Source organism: Mugil cephalus, chromosome 22 (genome assembly GCF_022458985.1).
Source record: "Mugil cephalus isolate CIBA_MC_2020 chromosome 22, CIBA_Mcephalus_1.1, whole genome shotgun sequence".
Taxonomy (NCBI): Eukaryota; Metazoa; Chordata; class Actinopteri; order Mugiliformes; family Mugilidae; genus Mugil; species Mugil cephalus.
Genome location: NC_061791.1, coordinates 6,623,485 through 6,647,820, shown reverse-complemented (window position 1 = coordinate 6,647,820; position 24,336 = coordinate 6,623,485). Strand labels below are relative to the sequence as shown.

At 42.7% G+C, this 24,336-nt stretch overlaps 2 protein-coding genes and 1 long non-coding RNA gene across 5 annotated transcripts in view; 2 read left to right on the top strand and 1 right to left on the bottom strand.

Annotated features, from left to right (window-relative positions):
* The first annotated feature begins 124 nt into the window (after nt 1-124).
* On the top strand, nt 125-5,982 carry LOC124999851 (protein FAM3C-like). The gene is made up of 10 exons (XM_047574997.1): nt 125-236; nt 1,451-1,518; nt 1,629-1,730; nt 1,910-1,936; nt 2,154-2,277; nt 4,320-4,378; nt 4,531-4,581; nt 4,656-4,740; nt 4,822-4,948; nt 5,583-5,982. Exons 2-10 carry the CDS (start codon nt 1,494-1,496, stop codon nt 5,670-5,672), a joined length of 690 nt encoding a protein of 229 aa, XP_047430953.1. The 5' UTR covers nt 125-236; nt 1,451-1,493; the 3' UTR covers nt 5,673-5,982.
* The window catches only part of LOC124999854, a 48,767-nt gene continuing 25,993 nt past the window's right edge, over nt 1,563-24,336 (bottom strand). The window contains exons 2-3 of the long non-coding RNA XR_007111236.1: nt 2,128-2,275; nt 1,563-1,694 (exon numbers count right to left, since the gene is read on the bottom strand). This is a non-coding gene — a long non-coding RNA (uncharacterized LOC124999854). The remainder of the gene's footprint in view (nt 1,695-2,127; nt 2,276-24,336) is intronic.
* On the top strand, nt 7,148-12,670 carry fam3c (FAM3 metabolism regulating signaling molecule C). 3 transcript variants are annotated; one of them, XM_047574998.1, is made up of 10 exons: nt 7,148-7,269; nt 7,674-7,729; nt 8,068-8,172; nt 8,415-8,441; nt 8,717-8,840; nt 10,981-11,039; nt 11,217-11,267; nt 11,351-11,435; nt 11,526-11,652; nt 11,977-12,670. In XM_047574998.1, the coding sequence occupies exons 2-10, from the start codon at nt 7,714-7,716 to the stop codon at nt 12,064-12,066; spliced, it is 684 nt and encodes a 227-aa protein (XP_047430954.1). In that variant the 5' UTR covers nt 7,148-7,269; nt 7,674-7,713; the 3' UTR covers nt 12,067-12,670. The 3 variants fall into 3 exon arrangements, with proteins under 3 accessions (XP_047430954.1, XP_047430956.1, XP_047430955.1); XM_047575000.1 differs by having other exon boundaries at nt 7,156-7,226; XM_047574999.1 differs by lacking the exon at nt 7,148-7,269 and adding an exon at nt 7,276-7,495.

Below are 24,336 nucleotides of genomic sequence, written 5' to 3'. Positions count from 1 at the left end.
AAAAAAAATGTCTGTGTTTTGTCAAACTTGAAAACAAAACGTTTATGCAGTTGTTTAGAGCCAGAAACTATAAAAAAGACTTCCTGTTTGGGGTTTGTGCCTTGATTTTATGACAGAGTGGCACCTCTCAACTGTGTGCTTCTCTGTGGATCAGCTGCAGTGATATAATTGGTCCCAACTATCACATGCAAGTGAATGTCTGTGTTCAACACCAGGGTGCTGAGGTGAAGGACAAGGTAAGAATGTTGTGAGAATTTGTCATAAGCTGTGTAACTATTTAATATTTATTTATTTATTTTTATTTCTTTTACATTTCACAATGTCTTTGTAGAAGTTTAGTACGTTATTGATAAAGCTCTGGATGTTTTAGCGGCAGCAGCAGACTTGGAAGGGGGAATTGAAGCTTTTTTCAGGACTTGCAGAAATCTATTGGAGCATCACTGTAATATCACTGTTAGAAAGACAAGCGTACACTATATGTGTAGATTGGAGTCAACTTTAAAGTCAGTGTGCAGACGTGAACTGTATGCACGCAGTTTTAAAGGAATATACGTTGTTGACTGGATGTTTGCAGTATGACCTACAGTATGTATGTACAGTATGGTAGATTGTGCATGGAAGTAACATATAAAAATGGACGGGGTAAATTTAACAAACATAAAATGTACTATCATAGAGCATGAGGGAAATATTTTGCATCTGTAAAAAGATTGCAGTTGCAAAGAAAGGAATCTTCACTGACAACTTAACCACTCCTCAAACGCTGGCTAATTGACATTTTGATTTAGTTGGAGGTGCAGCTCTGGGTGTGTTCTTCACCTCAAGTTCCTTCCTCTTTGTTAAAACCAAACCATCTGGAACAGTTTACATATGCCTGAAGGTACCGCACATAGTCGTCACACTGCTTGAAAACCATTGAAAAACATTCCTAGATTCGCAGAAATGAATCTAAAAATCGATCCTAGAACAAGTGCAAAGGAAGACACCACAGGAAACACCACACAGCAATGACACTCCTTGATGGGAGCAGCCGTCAACCGCATGAGTCCAGACACACACACACAAATATAGTTTAGGAGCAATTCAAAAACACGATAAACAGCACAAGGTGTCGACCTGGCCTCCACTAGATTCCAAACTGATCAAGTATCTGTGGGATGCACTGGAGCAAGCCTGATCCACAGTCATCGCTCCCCTCACCCCACAGGACCCAAAGGTCCCCACTAACAACATCCTGTTACCAGAGACCACAGCCCCTACCTGGAATTTCACTAACTTCGTATGGTTTATCTGCGTTATTTAGTTGTATTTTACTTATTTCCCTGAATAGCTGAAAAGTCTTTGAAGTGTGTGTTCACGTATATAATTAGCTGAAGTCGACATCACTTCATGAATGTTCTAACTAAATAAGTACAACTGGAAAAACTGATTGTGTGTTTTATTGATACAGATTTTTAGCTGGTGCGAAAGAAAAAAAAAAGTGGCTGTCTAAGATGGCCAGAATCCCTTGCACACCCTGTAAGTCAAACTCGTCTCCTCAAAGATGTGCACTTAATAATTTGATATTTTGTGGAACTGAAATGGTATTTGAAGTGTTCGTCATGAGTTGCTATGGTTTTCCTTTCCAGTTCTTCTCAGGTCGGTAGTGTTCGCCCTTGGCTTCATCGTGGTTGTCTTCATTGCTTTCCAGTTGCCTGAGTTGAAAATGGATCACAAACTCAAAACAATGTGTGAGCAACCTTTTGTTTGGATGAAGTGGGTCTGTGTTAACTCATGTACAAAAGTGTGTCTTTGCTTAGTGTTAAGCAAAAACAAAAACTCAAACACAGCCCTGTGACAGATTACCTTCTTGAAAGTCGTTTAATTTGTCCATTTTAAATCTCACCATATATTTATTGTTGCTTTTCAGCAAAGTACATCTCAAGTTTGGCAGCCAGTAAGTATCCTCAAATGATGATGCTAAATATGAAAGTGTTTTTATTTCTCTACGCCAGCCAACACAACAATGTTAATATTAAGCTTGTGTTGTCTAGTTTATTTGTGTAAGCATAGCTTTAGTATTTAACATTTTGGAAGAGTTCTCTTCATTGTTTGTGAAAAGATCAATGTGATTGGAGTTGCTGTTACCTGATATTGTGCTCTTGTGTCTTCAGCCCCGGAGCCAGCCACGAACAAGTGTGGGCTGCTCAAGCCGTGTCCCTTTGGACACCTTGCCTTCAAGATGACGAGTGGGGCGGCCAATGTGATCGGGCCCCGGATCTGCCTGGACGACAAACTGTAAGTAAAGGCACAACTTTCAGACAAACAGGAACACTTTCTATTTTTTTTGTAGCATCTACAAAATTCTCAGCTGGCCTGAGACACCAAGCAAGAGTGTAGGGATGGAGAAGCTCTGAGAGATCCTTCTAAAGATTTAAAAGCAAATAAAAGAATTATGAAATGAACCCTAAAGTACATAGGCAGAATCTGAGTTATGCGCTGTCTCTTACGTGTTTCATTTGAGAGAAGAGCTGCTGCATTCTGGACAACTTTGGAGATGTGAGGTGCGAGGGAGGACTGGCTAACCCCAAAATAAAGTGCGTCTCAAAGTGCAAAAAAGTGAAAAAGCTGGACTTAACCACTGCACCAATTTGACTATCCAATTTAAAATCCCTGTACATCTTAAAACACAAGTTTGAGGCTACTGGCTTTACAGAGGCAGTAGATACAAAGACAAAATCAGGGGCCCTAGAATTGAACCCTGTGGAATCCCATACAGTAGCGGGGCAGAGCAGGACTTAGAACCACCAAGGCTCACACACGTGGTCCTGTCTGCCAGATATGACCTGTGTTAATTGAAAGCAATGCTGCGAATGCCCACTAGGTATTGTAACAGAGCCATTAAACTGTTATGGTCTACAGTGTCTCACACTGTGTTATATTTCCACAAACCCAAGGGTATGACTTTTGTCTACTGATTACATGAGAAGCAACCAGGTCACACTATATGCTGTGTGATACTGATCTTTGTGAACCATGAGTAAGAAGCATTTTTAGCAGAGGTGGGTCTGTCAATAACAATGCGTGCAAATGAGCAGGTGAATGTTTTGAGCTGCCATGCTAGTGGGACTTGCAGAACCTGAATTTCACATACTGGTGTAATGAGGTGTTAAAACAAGATCATTGTGGTTTCTAGGACTGCATAATTCTTTTTGCATAATGCTTTAAACCAACGTATTGATTGATTCTCATTACATCAATAAAAAAGTTTATTTGAGATGTTTATATCACTTCCATCCTGTTTTATATTTGCTGAAAGAAAAAAAAAATACATGTGTTTAGAATAGAACTTCACCAAGAGCCAGACAAGGCTGGTATTGGGCAATTGATAAGACTCTGGCTTTGGCGGCATTTCCTTCTCTCTTCACATCACAGCTGAATATTTAATACCGACATTGAAATTGTCACCTGGAACCAGTAGACTATAAACAAACATTCGTAGCACTACTTAGCTTCCTAGCTAGTCCTAGGTCTTATGTTATTCCCTCCCGCTTACTAGTGTATGCTTCTGTAGTCTTTGCAGTTTGTTTAAGTGCAACTTCTTGAACGAGACCATAAGCCTTATTCGCACAGGATTAAATTTGCCTGGGGACCTCCGGTAATTTCTAATAATCACAGAGGTCCTCTGTGATCTTAAGAGTTGTGAATGCGCCAACATGTGGGTTAATATTTGATTCACAGGCCGTCCTCAGGCAATACTAATCCCATGCAAATAGGGCTATAAACTTTATAAATATGGATGGAAGAACTGCTCCTCAAAAGTGAAGCTAAAGCAAGTATAGCTCCCCCTGGTGTCCGGCTGCAATATAGGTCATAACCTCCACCCCGTCCATGTTTGTGGATGGGACTTGGGCCAAATTAAAACACTAAAATAGACTTCTATTAAATTTTTTCAAGGATGGTTTCTTTCAATTTATGCAATTAACAAAATGTTTTGTTTTAGCTAGCTATAGAAACAGGACGTGTCATAACAGTGACCACCAGTTGCCACGCAAACCATTCCGCAAAGTGGTCCCGTGGGACCATGAGAGTTTTAAAAACTATTTTTAAAAGTAGATGCAGTATATAATCCAACATTTCCTTGTAACTGGTGGAGCAGAGCATAGTATTAATTAAACAAAAACGGGCTCCAAAGTTGCAAGACGTCGCTGTTTGTATCCCCGGGAAAATAGTGTCTGTTTTTAAAGAAGTGGGGATGTGGCGTTCATATTTATACAGTGTATGCTCCAGACACAAGCAACCTGAGGCGATATCACATGTCCTCTCATTCTTGCTTACAGGTTAATGAGTACTGTGATGAACAATGTGGGAAGAGGAATCAACATCGCCCTGATTGATGGTAATGTTACCAGCTTGGACCACAATATGCAATCACTTATGGTTATATAACACATATCACTGAAGCACTGCCAATAATCTGTACTTCATGCATGACAAAGGATAGTTTAATGCTTTTTATGCTGAATAAATTAGAATCTTTTTCCCACGTAGGAAGAACGGGGGGAACTATCAGGAGAAAGCATTTCGATATGTTTTCAGGAGGTGAGTGTACTTTCCAACCATTTAGCTGTCATCTCTTAAAACCATGATTGTTAACCACGTGTAATCTTGCATAGATGTGGCTCATTTAATTGAATTCCTGAAGAAAATTGAAGATGGGACGGTCGTAATGATGGCTTCGTTTGATGAGCCCTCAGTTAAGTAAGAAAACTTCACCTACAACGTATTGACGTGACACGTTTAATTGACCTAATTTAAGTGACAGCCTGCTTTGTCTTATAGACTCAACGATGAAGCCAGGAAATTAATTGCCGATATGGGCAGCTCATACATTCATGAACTGGGCCCCAGGGATAGCTGGGTCTTTGTAGGAGCGAAATCATTGAAGGACAAGAGTCCATTTGAGCAGGTAACAAGATGCACGAAATGCTTATTTTTTTCACATCTTCTCCCCTTTCTGACTAAGAATTGTAAGTAGTATTGTCCCTTATCATTCAATTAAACAACAAAACCAACCAGATAAAACTACCTGGTACATTAGACCAAAAATAACACCAACAACAAACAGTGTTCCATTAGATGCACCTCAGGTATGCATCGAGCAAACTTGAGGTTAAACTGGTTTGGTGAGCTCAACAGACTGGGGCGAAACTTGGCACCAAGACATGGCACCATTACCACTACCTTAAGATTTACTGCAGATTTACTCATGGGAAGGCTATTCCCTCAATCAGCAGAATAACACTCCCGTCTCAATGGAAAAAACAATGTCTCGGGAATTATTTGAGGAGCATGATGAATTCAAGGTGTTGACTTCCTAGATCAAGCATCCTCAAGTATCTCTGGCATGAGCAGGATAGTAAAAAGTCTGACTCACGGGGCCCCGCCTTGCAACTTGCAGCACTTAAAGGATTTGCTGTCGTCCTAATTCCGGACACCACAGCACACACCTTCGGTGGCCTAGAGAAGTCAAAAACACTACAACGCTGTTTTACGCCATCAGTTGATTGCAATCTTTGTGTATCTTGTGTTTACTTCCCCAGCATTTAAAGAACGACCCAGTGAATAACAAATTTGACGGCTGGCCCGAGGTGGTGGGGATGGAAGGCTGCTTACCGCAAAGAGAAGACTGATATCACCACTTTTGGAGTGGTAGGGGTGAAGAAAGTCCATTTTGCACCTACAGTTTAAAACTTCAACATCAACAGCAACATCTCTTCAGATACTAGGAGGAAAAGTGGAGCTGCTTGGATCATTTAGAGTAGGAAACTCTCATGGCTTTAAAGTCTTTTTTTTTTTCTATGCATAGAAAGCATATTGGCTTGTAATTTCAGCATCGATTAGAGGGGCATATCATTTCTTACTGGCTTACTACAATTTGTGATAGAGTTGCATTATTGTACGGCTGATGATTTATTTAAAATAAACAGTTTCTTTAATCCAGGCTTTTATTTGCTTTAAACCATATAACGTTACATGAGTTACACATTGTCGTACAAATTGCGTTAATTTGTTTGTATTCAGTTACCTGGTAGTTAGGGATGTGCGTATTGATCCAGAAATATTGATACTTCCAGACGTGTGTTGTTTAGAATCAATGTTCACATCGACATGTCGATAGCTAGTCTGCTTTCACAAGAAATATTAAAATACGTTTATGACACAGAATCTGGAATTAATTTTAAAGAAGTAAAACGTGTGTTAGAGAGAGGAAGGGAAGGGAAATCGACACCATTCCCACTGCCTCTTTTCGATCTTAACACCCAGCATTTCAGTTTTCTTGATGACGATTTAATATTTAAGTCTCCTGCATATTGATTCATGCTTAGACCTTCATCACGTTCATAGTTAAAATACTATTTTAATGCGCAAGAATATAACACTTTACAGCAGCATTTACAGGAAAGTAACGTCAGACTGTAGTGGTCTACACACACTGTACTAAGTAAGCTGCTAAATACAGTGGTTTTAACAAGAGAGACACATTCTGGATGGGGAGCATGATTTTGCTTCCAGCATTGAGGATATGTTCTTGTAAAACTGTCACCTTTCCTTGGCAACAGTGATGAAAAATGTACCGTAAACATCTGTTTTGAATCCTGCAATTAGAAAACACTGGTGGTGCTGTAACCCACCATCCCACTTGTGTGATGATGAAGCAGCAAATAGGAGCAGCGAAGAAGAAAGAACACGAAGCTGGTGTTAAAGTAATTTTGTCAGACGTCTCACTCGTACAAGAAAATACTGTCGTAGCTTTTCAATGCAATCGAGTGTGCTCGAAACTCGAAAGGGAGGACTTGTTTAATGGAATAAAAATATCTATACGCCTTTTCAAAGGCTTGGATTGCGCATAAATGAAAATGATATGGATTGAACTAAATTATATCGCTCATGTCATTAAATGATACAAATAAAAATTGAAAAAGAAAAGAAAGAACATTGTCTAATCGTGTGTTTTTTTGTTTTTTTCATGTGTGGATTTATTGAAGCTGAGGTTGGTCAGGGCTTGCAGTTCGATGTGTACAGGTGATTACTGACGACATACTTCCTCCTTGCTTCAACAGAGTGGAACCACTTCCGGAAACGGTGTCCCGTGTCTGTTTCTTCCGACAGAGTGAGACCTCTCGCCCGTAGCTCAGCTGTCATAACGCAAATGAGCGGCGTTATCAGTTACCGCAGCATTATCTGTGAGCAATTCAAGGTTTGGGGGACTCAGTGGGAACCGAACGGGTAATTCGCGAATATATATATGTAATATTTGTTAAATATAACTGTTGTAAACTTCCGGAGAGGTCAGTGTCCGTTAAAAAAAAGCCAGGCGGAAACGAGGAAGTGTGACAGCAAACGTTAGATAGCGTCAGTTTGAAGTTGACGCTAGTTAGCTACTCAAAATGTGCCGTTTCCGAGTTGTTATGAAATCTCAAGTCGGTGGGCTATAACGATAGGCGAATACTTGGTAAGCCCTAATGAGAAGAGTTAATTAAAAATAAATAACTAAAAAAAGTTATGGTCACGTTAGCTTAAAACCCGACCCACTTTCTGATTTGTTTACTAGTAACAACGTAAACAGCTAGCTGAAGTTGATGTCTCCTGATAACTGAAGCTGATACGTGTGTGTTTATCTGTTACTACAGGTCGTTAGCAGTGAGGACGAAAAACAAGTGACTGGCCAAGATGTTGAGAGCTGGTGGTATGTCAAAAATTCTTGCTAGGGAACCTTTCCTGTCTCAAGCCATCTGTCTGTTTAACTCCTCATCTGAATGTAATAAATGATGACATGATTGGACTTATTTGTTTGTTTTATCACACATTTGCACAAATAATGTAATTCTTGCAAATATTGTGTGTATAGCATACTTTTTAGTTTTTTCGTTGTTGTTATGTATGGTGTTGAGTGCCTGTTCCTGCTGCATCTGTAAAATTTCTGAGTTTAGGATGAATAAAGCATATATCTATGTAACTCTGTGCGTTATTACACGTTGTATACATGAATTAAAGGTGACGATTTGCTGTGTTTTTCTCCTCCAGGTGTGTTAAAGCTAGTGGCCCTCGTCTTCGCTTTCCTCCTGGCTGCCTTCCTCGCCTTCGAACTGATGGAGATAAACATGGATTTTAAACTGAGCAATGTTATTTGTGAGTAGCGTTTGAGCCACGTTTTATTCATACGAATCAATGCTTCCCTGCTGCAAGTTGCGTTCAGGTTACAGAAATCGGACACGGCCCCGTGGGTAGGGGACTCCTGTGTGTGCTAGCGCATTGTCTGCAATAGCTGCTTTGTTTAGGGAAGGTGGTGCCTGTTTAAATGATTGTTTAGGTGCTCACTGTAAATGTCAATACACATGTATATATTGACATATTTCTTTTTTGTGTTTCAGCGAGATCTCTACCACAGATCGAAGTCCGTAAGTATTGTCAAATGATGATGCTATGGCTGTTTCTACTTTGTTTAAATTTGAATGTGGTTTTGATAGCCCCTTTTTATTTCTTCACACCAGCCATCGCAAGAACGGTAATGTTTGCTTGCGTCGTGTAGTTTAATTCTGTGAGCTATGCCTTAGCGCGTAAATAGGTTCCTTTTGGTAGAGTTCCCTTCTTTGTTTGCGAATATGTCAGTGTGATTGGAGTGGCTGTTACCCGATATTGTGCTCGGCTCTAAACTCACTCTTGTATTTCATAGCGACAAAACCAGTTAAGCACAAGTGTGGGCTGTCCAAGGCGTGTCCCGTTGGACACTTCTCCTTCAAGATGACGAGCGGCGCCGCCAGCGTGGTCGGCCCCCGTATGTGCCTGGACGACAAACTGTAAGTAGAAGGACACCTTTAATGGCGTTGTGTTATGATGATGCAAGCCATGCTTGTTTACGCGTGTGACGCGTTTGTCTTAGTCAAAACATCCACTTTAAAGCGGTCGTCGTAATTCTGAAACCAGCTTCTAAATTCGTCAAGAAGCAAAACGCACATTCACTTGTTCTGCTCCACTTTTGTTTTTGCTTTCTACTTATTTAATATCCTGAAGAATTTACTATCTTGGACAAGTTCCAGGCTTGTTGCAGGAACTTCCTGATATTCAGTATGTCACGGTACCAGGAATGTGGTTGTCAGTACAAATACTGCATCAATCACTCAACTAATCAAACAAAACCAAAAAAAATTAAAGCTGATGCGCACATACAGTCCCCTATAAAAAAACAATCACCTTTACCTGCTTTTTTTTGCGAACAAAAATCACCACACAACCCACAGCTGTTTCCTGTGGTGGCAGCATAATGCTGCGCGTATCCTTCTTGACCTGGCCGGCTTATTATGGTCGAAAATTCATTCATTCATTCATGTTGACTCTCTCATTCAGTCCGAAAGGGAACCACGACTTAAGAAAATAATTGTTTTCCAGCGAAACAATCAGCTGAGCACACAGCGACAGTTAAACAGGTGTGGCCGGGTAAAATCCTAGACAAGAACACGTGTGCTATTTCAACACTTAATCCCTGTGATACCTTAAGCAATTTGGAGTTAACTTGCCGTCTCCGGAAGTGAACACAAACACTTACGTTAAATGTCTTTCATTAATTAACATGTATGTAACTATGTAGAAATGATTTTCACTTTGACACTTTCTCTTTTTTCCTTGTAACAATAAAATGGGTAAATACTCTCTGTGGGTTGCTTACTTAAGTCATTAGATGTTCCAAGGTGTTGTCGGAGCTGCCGCTTCGTAAGCCTAAACAACCAGAGATTCAGGCCTGTGTGAACTGTGTATAAGGAGCATTGTTCTGACCGGAGCCGCCCACGTCGTTCTTAACAAAGATGGGGAGAATTTCAGTTCATGACCACGTTGAGTTGAGCTAAATAGAAGCTTAACATGTGGATGCCTGTTCTCCCTTTAACCTTTTAATAGGTTGTATTTGTTGGTGGCTATGAGGGCAGATTTAAGATTTAAGCGTCTTGACAACATTTCCAGTTTAAACATGAGCCTCTGTTCATGGTTGACAGTGACGGTTGTTTGCCGCTACGTTGAGATTTGTAACACTTGTTTCCATTGTGTCATTTTTATCATGGATAAAAATAGAGGGAGAAAAAGCAGCAGCTCAGAAAAATCGGCAGCACGTACCGGGCATCGGCCAAAAATATCGGTATCGGCCCTAAAAAATCCATATCGGTCGATCTCTAATTAGGGGTAATATGACGATATTAAATCGTGAACGATTACAACGTGAAGACGATTTGTCAAACTGCAGAGATCGTGGGATCGTCGAGGGCACATTCTATAAATTGCAGTTCTGTGCTGATGCACCGTCGAAATATTACGTCGTCAACCTGACCGACCAGTCATAGCGAATTACTGGCAGTGACGCGCTTTCTTACCCGCCTCCTTGTTTATGTGTGTAGCTGTAGCCGCATGGAGAGTCATGGCTGAAAGCCAAAAGGAGGTGCTCACTATGGAATAGGTTTGGATTTTCCTCAACTGATGAAGCGCAGGCAAAATTTCTTTTGCAAAGTTTGCACAGAACAGGTTGGCACGTCGGGTGGCAACACGTCGAACCTGTTCAAACATTTGAAGAGGAAGCGTCGCAAACAATATGCTGAGAGCCAAAAAACAGAACAGTCAACATTAACACAGGCGTTTAACAAAGGTATGACAAGTCAAGCAAGCGATGGAAAGAGGTAACAGAAGCAGTTACCTTTCACCTTGCAAAAGATATGGAACCGTTCAAGACGGTAGAAAACGAGGGGTTGAAACTCCTGCTTAAAGTAGTTGACCCGCGGTACGAGCTGCCCAGACGAAAATACCGAATGCCGAGAAAATATTGTCTGTTTTTCATTTTTCAATTTAAGATCGTGATAAAATCGAAATCGTGATAAAAATCGTGATGTGATGCGATATTTTTGCCGCATCGCCCACCACTTTCTCTAATGTTTGTTGTCCTCTTATTCCTTCCTGCAGGATAATGAGCGGTGTAAAGAACAATGTGGGGAGAGGAATCAACATCGCCCTGATTGATGGTAACGTTCTCACACTTCAAAGCCAAATATTTCCACCACTGTATAAACACTTGTGGTTGAAGTATCATACGCAGCAACAAACCGCTACTAAGAGTCCGCATTTGATGACGAGAAAGCGTGTGTGCGCTGCTTTCGCTTCTGCTTTTGAATAAATTGCTCCTTTTCTTTCTCGCGCAGGGAGAACGGGGGGCGTCATCAAGACGGATTTCTTCGATATGTGGGCAGGAGGTTTGTGCGCTTCGCAATCATTTATTTTGTCGGGAAATAAAAAACGCATGCACGCTGTGTTAATGGTGCGCGTCCTTGCACAGATGTGGCTCCCTTTATTAAATTCCTGAACGAAATCCAAGACGGGACGGTGGTAATGATGGCCTCGTTTGATGATCCCGCAACAAAGTGAGAACATTTTCACCTGCGATGTATTTACACAGTTGTGTTGCTGCAGATCAGGGAATAATAATAATACGTCTCCCCTTTGTCGTACAGACTCAACGATGAAGCCAGGAAGTTAATTTCTGACCTGGGCAGCACATCCATCAGTAACGTGGGCTTCCGGGATAACTGGATCTTTGTAGGAGGGAAAGGAATCAAGACCAAGAGTCCGTTCGAGCAGGTAAACAGACGTAAAACACGTCCACATCTGTTTAATTTCCTTGATGTTTGACACATAAACATGGGCGTGCATGATGAGCTGGAGCTTTGTGTAAACTTCAAGCTGCAGGCCACTTCTGATTCCCAGCGTGCGTCGGTTATCGGCCACCGCTGAGTGTTATCATGTTATCAGTGGCTCAAACACTCCCCACCCATCTCAGATCAACAGTTTGGTGTGAATTTTTCATCTGTGTCATCGCGCTGCCTCTCGGGCTCGTGGGAGCAGCCGGGCCTGTGTCTCTGCAAACACGCTGAGCTCGCGTGTCTTGTCTTTACCCCCCCTCAGCACATAAAGAACAGCGCGGACACCAACAAATTCGAGGGCTGGCCCGAGGTGTTGGAGATGGAAGGCTGCATACCGCAAAGACAAGACTGATCGCGTGGGGCGTCCTCTTAGAAAACGGCGGCCGCCTCGTCTTTTCTGCCTTAGCCGACCCAGCGCCTTCTCTGTCCTCGTCAGATTTTGCCGTTGGGTAAACGTCTTCTATGCTGAGTTGAAGGTTCATTTGCTAAGTTGTGTTTCCAACTTCCTACCAAAACAACATTTTCAGAGTTTATTAACAGGACCTCCTTGCACTCCTCGTTCTGATAGGTTGCTAAGTTGCTATTGGGCCAAGTAAATAGGATGCACTGCTTGGGGGGGAGGAGGAGGTGTGGCAGATCCTGGGGCTTATCTGATTGTTGCATTATTGCACTGTTCATGATGGAATAGGTTTTTTTACTTACCCTGTCTTAATTGTCCTTTTCATATTTGTTTTTATCCACCCTCTTGTAATTCCTCTTTTCCCTTCGTCGGGAGAGTTTTATTTTGTTGTTGTTATTAACAGGATTTGACGACATCATCGCCAAATGAACCAAATTCACTGTGAAATTTTGTAAATATCTGTTCAGAGGAGGGTCCTGACTTGAGAAGATCCTAACTTAATAAACATTGTAATTATAATATAATTTCTTAAAATAAATGATTTTGTCTGCCGTGAGCAGGTGTGGGAGGATTGAAGGTGTGTTGTTACACTCTGAGTGACCCTACGGGGGCGTTCGTCATTCATACGCGCTCAGCTGTGTGTGCAGACTGAATGTGGACAAATGAGAGTTAATCATTACCCTGTTAAGCCAATAGCTGCTGGTTAAGCCGCGATCCATCGAGGGGAGGGAACTTACAAGTTGTCAAAGCAATAAGAGCAAGAATGAGTCCAAGAATGATGAACCACCATCATTTATGAGTGTAATATATTAGCCTCATTAGACATTAGAGCATTTGCAAAAGCCAGATTGAATTTATCTGATGTATTCTTGGACTGAAACACGGAATAATAACACAAATTAATAACGTGGACGACTGATGTGAAATGTCTTGCAAAATGAATGAGTAAAAAAATAGAAGGACTCAAATAAAAATACAGATAAAAGCAAACAAACGTGCTGCTTGGTTTCTGTAACCAACACACAGCGGCTCCAGCTTGTTTTAGCTTTTTGTTGTAGCAGAAGCCACCGAAATGTCCGACGCGGTGACACTTCCCCTTTTCTGCTTGTGTTTTTGTCACTTTAGCTTTATTTTTAATGCCCCTCAAACCGCCACCAAGTGCAAAGACAGAAAGTCTGCATCTTAGTTCCAGTGCATGCAAATAAACTTTAACGCACAAGTACATACACTTCTCACCGGCAACAACCTCTGTGCAAGGTTCGCTCCTGCAGGGGGCGCCATTGCACCATTTTTATTTTTATTTATTTATTTTATTTTTTTTTAGGCAGCCTGCATGTCCACTAGGCGCATTTATTATTGTGCTTCAGTGGAGCAGATATGTACATCAGTGGCTTCACTCCTTCTAATTAGCATCAGTGTTACTGTAATTACCATCTCATTAATGGAAATGTGGCCACGACTTAAAGGATAAAGCACATTTGATTTATGCCAAATGAATAATTAACATCCAGACAAGAGTATAATGAGGCGCGATACTGTACATGTAAAATGGAATATGTGGGATTTCCAGTGCTCGGTGATGTGTGGATACACTTTTTCACTTTTCACCTTATTCCAGCGGCATCTTGAGTCCCCCCCCCCCCTCCCATCCTCCCCACCATCCTCCTCCTCCTCCTCCTCCTCACCTCCAGTGATTGAAAAACCACTCCAGAGCTTTTCCTCTGATCTCGCCTGAGCTCTGGCATTTTATAACCCCTGATGAGTTTTCATGAGGGTATAAGGGGCGGCATTTGTGCGGCAGCTGTTGCGGCGCCTTCATTGGCCCCCGTCACGTGTCCGCGCCACCGTGTTATTGTTTGGGTGCGTGCGGCGACGGGGAAGAAGCGCGTGACGCCGATCGGTGTCGGTTGTGGGCCGAACCTCCTCTCGGATATCGGCTCCTGGAGGCGTAGGAGTGATTCATCTCCAGCTCGTCTTATATAAAGCGCGCTACGTGATGCATTATGTATGAACGCGGAGCATCTCCCGTCGCATAGACCTCTAATGATGAGGCATTTCATGCGGAGCGCAAAGCTGCATGAGTATCCCCCCCACACACACACACACACACACACACACCTCTGAATGCACCCAATAGCAACCAGACGGCCAAACAAAAGCGCCCCCTTCTCAAAGAAGCTCTGAAGAGCTCGGCTTTCTCCTCGGCCTTTGCCCTTTGACCTCGCCCCGACCCAAAAACCCTCTCCTCGCGCTCCCCGTTGTCGTCAAAACAAGCTTCAAAAACCGCTTCTATTTACCGTAAACCTTGCAAGAAAACCTCATTTCCTGTCGCCCTAGTTCCGCTGCCACTAACAAACTTAAGATCTTAAATGATCAAAACAGAAATAACAGGTGAAGTTAGATCAAACCGCTGGGCTAAGTCCTACCACAAAGCAAATATCAATTCAGATTCACACCAAACACCTGCCTGCGGTGTTTTTTGCAGTGAGGGGTCTGGCCAGCTGTTGCAGCACTGAGCTACCGATGGGGTGAGTTATGTTACAAATGAGAATTGTGAAAGATATTTAGTGGAGGAGAAACTGGGGATCAAGCCACCGACTGCTAAGATTAATAAACAACCTGCTTTGCCACTTGAATAACCACACTGATGTCATCTGGTTTGGATGCAGTCAAATTCACAACAGCAAACCAGGAAGTAGAGCCTAACAAAAGCCCCCATCCAGCTGCTCTATGGGTATTTTCTGATCTGTGGTTTTTGACTAAAAGCGCTGCATTTTTTTCACTGCGTCCAGACTACAGTTTCAGTTTTGTGCACTTATTCTGACTCGCGTTCCTTTTCTTCACATTTCCATTTCCTCACCGCTTACTTTACAATGCAAATACTTCCACATTTTCCTCTCACAATCACATGACGTGAGCAATTTGGGGGTTCATGTCTGGGACAGCTGCTGCTGCTGCTGAATCACCTCCCGATATTAACGACGGACAGCCTCAATTTTAATCTGTCTGCGGCGCAAAGTAGTGGCAATTAAAGCGAAATAAAGTCAAAATTAAACCTAGATGTGACAAAGGGTTTTAGTCGGCTAAAACCCTTTGGGCGTGACATAATATTGCATGCTAAATAAAATAAAAATATAAAGGAAATTTGGGAAAGAAAAAAAAGCATGAAGAGGATTTATGTTTCTTATTATTACTGGGATGTCTACAAGAACGCACAAACTTTATTATTAAGACTACGCATATTATAATAAAAAAAATCATTAAAACATGAGAACTAATGCAAAAACAAACTAATTAAAAAGTAAACTAAAATGAGCAAACGCTACCTAGAGGCTAACTGAAACCATACTTATTTTATTTGTTGTTAGTTATTTGTCTGATGATCTGAAAGCTGCACAGAACTTTGAACTTAATTGTGTTCACTGCAAAACTGCAGTTCCTCTGATGGCCACTTGAGGGTGAGTCAATCTCCACAGACATATATCTCCATGTAGCTTTTTTTTTTTATACCATAACTGTAAAAGAGTAAAGAGGTAAATGTATTTATAATTCACCTTTTTTTTAATTTTTTTTTTATTTATTTATTTTTTAACTTTAACAATCTTGATTCTGTGCATTATTATGGGTGTGGCTGCATTGAGTGGCCGATAGGTTGCTAGCTGTTTGTCTAGGCATCACCCGCCTGACCAAGCAAACATTTTATCTATTTGTGAATAAGTTAAAAGTCCAAAACTGTCAGTTTTAGGGGTAGGGACCCATGTAATTTCTTACCATCACCTAAAAGTCTCAATACTTTAACCACTTTTGTTTGTATCTGTTATTTAACCTTCAATATAACTGAGGTTCTGTGGTAAATCCGTCTCAAACTTCTTCCCTTTCTATTAAAGTAAACTATTTTTTGGCAGCTTCACTCCCACCTGACATTGACTTCTCAAAAGAAGATGTTTTTTATTCCTTGGACTTTTATCTCGATGATAAAAGAACGAAGGTCCTGGCTCAGGGCTACAGCTAACCTAACATAAACACAGTCATTTGTGTGTTCCCCGTAACTGTAGGCTGTAACCACTCCCATAAACTCTTATCTGATACTGACACAGCCCGGCCCACTTGTTTACATGCTCTGCATTTCAGCCCCTAGTCATCCTCAGACTTTTTTTTTTTTTTTTTCTTTTTCCACAACTGCTTCTTTCAGGATCTCCAACCCCCACACTCATCCCCTGCAACCCCCTCTCATTCTGCACTGACCTCCCTGCCCCTGCTTTCCGACCCAACTCCAATCCTATAATTGCCCACAAAGTGACTCCCCACCCACCCCTCCACCCCCCGCACACACACACACTCTGATCCAGACAGCTGTGTTTACACTCAGTTGGTCTGTGGGAACTTCCTGCTGACCTCAGCACAGACAGAAAAAAAACACCAAGCTTGGGATCGATGGCTGATCATATGGATCTGTTCACATAACATATGAGACTTTAAACGGCTGACGCAAAGAAGCAGACAGGAGACGAAACTTCCTGATGTGTTCACGTCGTGTATGCGTTGTTTACTTCTCGTGGACTAAAATTATCCCAACACAGTGACGCTCAGAGAAACATGGAACCTTAATAAAAGTTTTACACTCCTTGCACGCTAAACGCAGAAATAGCGCTAACCTTTTCACCCCAAACTAATGGCTGACATGGCTCATACTCAAGTCTGCACATGGTTCCTTTGGTCTTGTCCGTAAAACAAAGGTCTCTTTCATTTTGACTTTGGGCTCTGGGTCAGGGAGTCGAGGTGGATCAGATCACAGCTGCTGAAAAACAGTCACTTCTTGCTTTTGACGTGCTCCGAGCCCAGTCTGTGGAAACCACAAACCAGTAGACTGCTTCCCCAGTATGTAATAACATCCCCCGAAACTGGTACTTTTAGAGGTGCCCACTGTGCGTAGCGAGTTTTGTCGAACTAATTGGGAAGATTGCACCGTATTCTGTGCAACATGTGGCCAAAAATATGAAAATACTTTTATAAGCGGCTGCATAAAGACGCTTTTCCATCAGAGGAACTCCCCCCCAGGAACTAGGAACTTTTAGAGGAATTTATTTTCATGTCTATTACAAGGACCAGGTTCTAAATTCAGCTCCAGACAAACTATTTTAACCCCAAATAAGTCTGCTGGCAGATAGTTACTTTCAAAACGACATAAAACTTTATAGCAGCTGCATAAAGATGTTTGTCTATTAAAGGAACTCTCAGGAACTTCTGGAGGAATTTATTTTCCTTTCTATTACAAGGGCCAGGGTCCAAATTAATTCCCAGACAAACTATTTTACCTCCAAATAAGTCTGGCAGATAGTTACTTTCAAAACAACATAAAACATGAAGGTGATGCTATCCGGTCGAGTTCCCGGAGCGTTTTATCTCACGCTCCATGTCCACAGTGGCTCATTAAGTCCACTTACATTTTGGTCATTTTGAATCTGTTTTGCTTCTAATAATAGCCCCCTTTTTCCAGCTACAACATACCAGCCCGAATCTCCCCTACGCCTACTGTTTTTATTTGGGTTTGGATGGGCTTCTGCATTATCGCCCCCTAGTGGACAGGACCAGACTCTACATTAGAAGTTAGTTGCATGCAAAACATTTATGGGGCCAAAAAAGAAAGTGGAAATGCACCTTATGATGGGTACACTTTCAGTATGAACACATGCATACAGTGAAAACAGTTTAAGTACTTTTTAGGCTCAGTGTAAGCAAGATAAAGGAACTTACAACTTTCTTAGTTATACAAAAAAATAAGTAAATACAGAACAATCTAAACATAGTGTTCAATGGGGCGTTTTAATTAGGGATACAGCTGGATGAAGCCTCAATTTAAAGTGTTCAAAGTGAAAGTGTCTACATTTGAATCACAGGTTGGACCTTTCAGCCTCCTTCCTTTTGCCAATTGAAGTGGTCAACATCTAAAAATGGCAGTTTCCATCTTATTGTTTTCCTCTGTTTTCATGCGCATCGTCTGGAAGAATAACGTTAACGTGGTCGATGGACTTCCACTCCTGTGGCCACGAAGTCGGCCTCATTCATTATGCAACGGTCTAGACAACACTCCCTTTTACTTTCCCTGATTGAGCTCTATCCCTCCTAACGTTCTGAATCCGGTACTTTAAGGATCCAGCTGTAAAGTCAGTGAGAGGTTTGACTTGTAAAAGCTGGTGGGAGATTATATAACTTAAATATGTTTCACATGAATATAAAATATCTATCTATGTCATCAAGTCGACATATGTAGCTGACCACTCAGATGACTCTGAGTGGTCACAGCAATGACTCTGAGATAAGAGTTATTACACTATTATAAAAATATGTGACACAACAATCCAAATGATTACAGGCTCGGGGCCATAAGAGAGACATAACTACGCCAGCTGAGCACTGAGTGAGCAACGAGAGCCGAAATGCACACTATATTTTTCTGGCAGGCGAGCAGCAGCCTTCTCCCATAAATGTAGCCACCTCGTAAATTCCACCGCATCACTTTGCATTTTGCACGACCTTCGCATCACGACATATACTACTCACGGAGAGGACAGCATTAAAAACTTAAAAGAGAGTTTGTGTCATTGCTGTGTACCCTTGATGGGTCCGGAGCCATAAAACGAGCAGTATGAAATGCAAAAATGAGGTTAAGAGTTTATTGAATATTGATTTTTTGTACAGATAGATATGGGTACGTCTCGATATCTCTTACAGTCAGATAGTAATTGTAAAACAACCCAGTTAAAACTGCAGCGGATTCCATTTTATGGCAATTTAATATGCCCGTATTCATAGAATCTAGGTTTACAATCTGTAACCAACTCTACAAAACTGGCTTGCTAGCAACCAAAAAATTACAAAGAATAAAAAGGAGGTTAGCATACAGTGCAGGTTTTTGGTTCAGGGGAAGTGTGTTGCTGACGTGGTGGATGTGGGACATAAAATAGTTACACATTATAAACATTCTGCATAAAAAGAGTAGTTTGATGCTATAGAAAGCAAGTCCACACCACAGACCGGCGCATTTATAGCAATGCACAAACATAACAAGAGGAGACACTCAAAACTGTGCAACAGCTGCTTTCATTAACAACAAATAGTCAGAGCTCGGTCTCATGACCATGAAGTTTCTGTTCCTCCTCCTAGTACGCCGCGCAAAATAATGGGATTTTCACACGCCTTGTTGTCGGACGTTGTTTACGTTCTGTCCTCCGTTAACTCAGAAACCCCCGTGTGACGTCTTCCACTCCAGAGACTCCTGACTACCCACCTCGGGGGCTCCCTTGTAGTTGTCGTATTTTTAGATACTTACACAACTATCTGGATTCTTGAGCAAATGTTACAAAGCAATTCTCCCTGGGAGGGCTAATTAAAAAAAAATTGAGAGTGTAGAACAAACTGTTCTTCCAGCACAAATGCGTTCCAAAATAAAAACAGTAAATCAAAGGTATTTTAGATTATCTGCAGATTATTTTAACACAGTTTACTGCTGTAGGCTTTAGGTGGTGTATTTCTTTTTAAATCCTGCACCCAGTGAAGTCTAATATGTTTGGTGTAACTCTATTAGACCATTAAAATTACCCACAATGTGTGTGATGGATGGGGCTCTTGCCAGAGTTTTGCCTGGATGCATGCTGAGCTAAGATACTATTCAACTTTGTGCCAGTTTCTGCATCAGCAGTCGTGCATACAGCTTCAGAATCATAACCATGGCAGCTATGAAAGAAATGCGTGCATGGGAGGCCCCAGACTAGGGTGGGCTCCTATATGCCAGGGCTTAGCCTTGCTTTGTGGTTTCCTTATAAGTGGTGGTGTGTTTGAAGCAGACGGCACACCCACTTTGATTCTGTTTCCACTTTTTAAGCTTTATTTTTTCAAATCAAGGGTCCAAGAACAGGGGGTGGGGGTGGGGGGATATGTTCTAGGTGTGATATTGGGTTATTTTCCAGCAGAAGAAGATGAAGAAGATGAATAATGCTGCAGCCCACAACAATTCTGGCTTTTGTTTTTTCGAACGGACCTTTGAACAACTTGTTGTTTTGCAGCGTTTCGGTCGCTTCTGGAGACCTGACATGTGCAGAGAGAATGTGCTGCTTCCCACTGGAAAGAACGAATTGGATGCTTCACGTGGTGCTATTTAAGTGCCTATTCAACGGATTATTACACGACTTCTCTAATATTATTATTCTGATTCTAGGAGAACACAATCTTTTAAAACTATTGTGAGGCCTGATCCCTGCGTGAGGAGACAGTGGTTGTATTTCTTTGGCAAGAACATCAGTATATTGCATTAAACAGCATATGATGCTAAGAGACCAAGTCGGGTTTTCTATTAAATCTAGAACACATAAAGCAGAATATATGTTTCTATTCCTGGAACAAAGTGTATTAAAATCACACTTTCTATATTTGCGGGCAGCAACACGCGACTCGAGACTCATAACCACAGAGTCAGTGTTCGTTTGAGGTGATCAAAGCGGCGTAATTCGCAGAACGTAAGCACCGGCGAGCCCTCAAAGGAACATGAGCCCCGGCTAATCAGGATGTCTGGAGGATTGCCTCTCATTGTGCCGCTGAATGTCCTCTTATAAAGACATAGATGCTGTCATTGTCTCCTCTGGGTGGAGGTACGAGATCAAATTATCCCACACTGCAACGCTACATGGCCATTTGAGAACTAAAAGGAAAAGCTTTGTCCCTAAATGTTCTCAGGTGTTGAATGGTACAGCGCCCCGCCTAACCCACTACAGTACACAGCGCGCGCTATATGCAGCATATATAGTTTCAACGGTGGTTTTGCTTTGTGCGAAAACAATTTTTGCAAGAGTCCAGATGAGATGGCTTCCATCCGTCCAGGTGTTTTGACTGGAGTTTCGGAGCAGACTGAGCAAACAGAGTGGGCTAATGGCGGCCATGTTGCTTTACCATTTGTGCGTGTGTGTACTTTGAGAGCGTGCCAGGCCGACTGTGTGCGCTGTAGGTGACGGTATTTCACAGCTCCCCCCCCCCTCCGTACAAACGCGGGACTGTCTGCCGTGTTTTCGCTTCCATCAAAAGGATGCAGGTGTGTAGGTTTAACCTACACCTTCACCTCACGGTATGTTCCCCCCCCTTATACACACACACACACACACACACACATATATATAAACTGTATATCCTATGAGAGCTGTGTTGCTTCATGTTCCCCTGGTGAATCTTGGTAAAAATAACCTCTGGCTTTTCAACCCTGAGGGCCCTCAAGTGCCAACAGAGCATCAGAGCTCCACATTTTAGAGCTACGTTTATGGATGCTAGTGTATGCATGCAAAGCACACTCATTCTCACACACACACAGCACATCTGTACGCATTGCCCAGGAGCAGAAAAGAAATTTAAGCACCAAGTGCACAATCTCCAACAGGACAAGCTGCACCGTGCGTTTGTGTGGCAGTTGGGTGTTTGTGCACGTACAGTATGTCGCTAAATTGTGTCTTTTGGCAACGCACTGTAAGTCACCGCACTACCCTGTGAGTCACTCGGCAGATGTTGATGGATCATAGCAACACAGGGAGCAGAGGTCACTGAACCTTTGAGAGGTGTCGCAATCTCTCCGCCTCAGGTGACCAATGAAGATCCGGGAATACCTGATGATCGGGACGGGGGGGAGTGGCCCACAACGCTCGCTCTGGCAAAACAACGCAAGAATGTGTGTCAGAGGGTGTGGAAGGAGAGGGGTTGGCGTTTAACAGGATTGATAAGGCGATTGAGGGGAAAACACGCTCTGAGCGCGATTGGACGGGCGGCGGGGGGCGTCGTCCGTGGCAAACTGCTTCCAAATGTTTTGCTGCTTTGACGTGAGCCGCGCATGTGCGTGTGTTGTGTTTACGCTCTCAGACCTGCGCGTACGGGTCCGTGTTTGGGTTTCCGCTGTCCGCATGAACGCTCGTGTGCGCCCATGTGTGTTTCATTTCAGAAACCGGCGCAGATCTCTTTTCACAACATCTCTGATCTCGGCCCCCCCTCTCTGCAGCGAAAAGGCCTCCCGTGTCACACGAGCCGCGTGGAAACACAACACCGTTTGGCCGAAAGCTGTCCAAATATGGCCCGCGGCCCATTTGGTCACCCCTGCCCAACGCCTTGAAGCTTGAAGGGCCACCACAAGGAATTGTTCATCATGCGCCTAATTCAATCACTTTCATTGCTGCACAACAGAGGCTCGGCCCGCTCCGTCTGCTCAAACTATGTTTTCCAGTAGCAAATGTGATTACCAACTACACAACTTGCGCAAAATGCTAATGCCCGCGCGCGGCCGAGGACAAAAACCTCCTCTGTTTCAATTGGCCAGGCGCGGGGGGGGCTGTTTTGTGAGCCATAGAATCAACTCGTTTAGGCTCTATTTGCCTTTATTATGTGGCCTCAATATCAAGCCTATCATTTTCTCCGCCATTGTTCGAAAACCCCCGCCGCTGCTGCTTCTCCCACTCGCTCCCTCCTCCCGTAATCTGCGTCGGTTTTGTGATAATTATAGCTTACTGGAAGAGGAGAGATGTGGCTGGCTGTAAGCGCTGCCTCTTGGGGTGAAAAAAAAAAAAACAGAAGGGAAAAACAGGGAGACTTCCATTCTCCTTCCTCCTCCTCCTCCTCCTCCTCCTCCTCCTCTGGGAGGCAGAATGCACGATTGTGTGGGTGACACTGGAGGTTAAACAGGATCGCTGCTGCTTTTCCCGTCCTTCATGTCTCGGTTTTTTACTTGCTGCCAAGAGAGCCGGGCTGCAGGGGAGGATGCTTTGCTGATCCCCTTTCTTCATCACAGTCAGGCCTTTTCGCGCCCGTACGAAATAACTAATGTGTGCAGCGCGGAGAAGAAGAAGAAGAAGAAGAAGAAGGGGAATGGTCACGGTTTCGGAGCCCTCTTGAGAGGACGTCTACAGCTCATATATGCATGTGTGCAGCCACTTTTTTTTCTTTTTTTTTTTTGAAAACCCTCCGCGGTCTGATCCTGTTACACTAATGGCTCCGTCTTTAATGGCACACAGAGTTCGCCGGGGACGGATGGATGACACCGGGAAGAATGAGACGAGAGCTTATGGCGCTCCGAGTGTGTTCGCGTGTGCGCGCGCACGTAAACTGCGCGAAGCAACAAAAGGAAAACATCTCCATTACAAGGGACTCTTACGTACAGGGTCATTTAATCGTGGAGATAACATGTCCTTCCCATAACAAGGCCTGGCAGTTTTAAAAGTCCCATGCAGCCGTTTGTTCCTCCTCGTATCTTCCTGACCTCCTTCCTTAATCTTGGATGATCAATTTTAAGACAGAGATCTCCTTTTAATTTAAGCTCCACTGTAAAGCAAAGGGCAGATGATATAACAGATACGCAGGAGTTAAAGCCCCAAGTGTGCGCTCCTCGTACAGGAGATTTCCTCTTTGGCTGCAATTTGCATATCCCCCTATATTCCTATTTTTAACTTTCCAGCTCCTCTCCCTCAGCGGAAAACAAGCACATTGCTTTTGTTTACGTGTGCAAAGGCTCAAACCACTTACATGCAGCGTTCCTCTGTCATATGGGAGCAGCAATAGCCCCGAGGTTTAAGAATTTGGATTACGGTTGAAAAATATTGGCTGGTGTCCCGGAACGAGCTGGAACGGGAGAAAGCGCAGGGCTCCTTTCACTTTGTACTTTCGTAAATTATCTTAAGATCTGCTTGAGGAAAACACTTAGTGTCCGATTGCTTAATTGTGAACATGTGTATCTTGTGATTTTTAGAATTAATCTAAAATCTCGGAAGACTTTGTGGACCGGTGCGTTGCTCTGGACTGGAAGTCTCAGCTGATTTAATTGTCCACCTTTTCTTGCTAATACACGTCATAATTAAAGAAATGTTCCTGTGTTTATCTCCTTTAGTTCTGAGAAATGTGTGTTGACACCTGCAGGGTTGGCTGCGAGTCGTGTCCGATTTAAGTGCTGTTTACTGTTGTGACAGTAAACTCTGACCTGTGACCTGGGTCGTTGGATATATATGGTGCCCCTCCTTTGGTGATAAAGAAACAGTTGGCCTGGGTTTTGCCGTTGACAAAGTAAAGGTTTTGTTTAACAAAAGAAAAAAAAAAAAAAAAAAAAGGCCCGATCATAAAACTGTCATAAAACACAGCCTAGACTAGACTCTAATAAAATTAAAGATTTACCAGCAATGCATATAGAAATGTGCACAGATAAAGTAC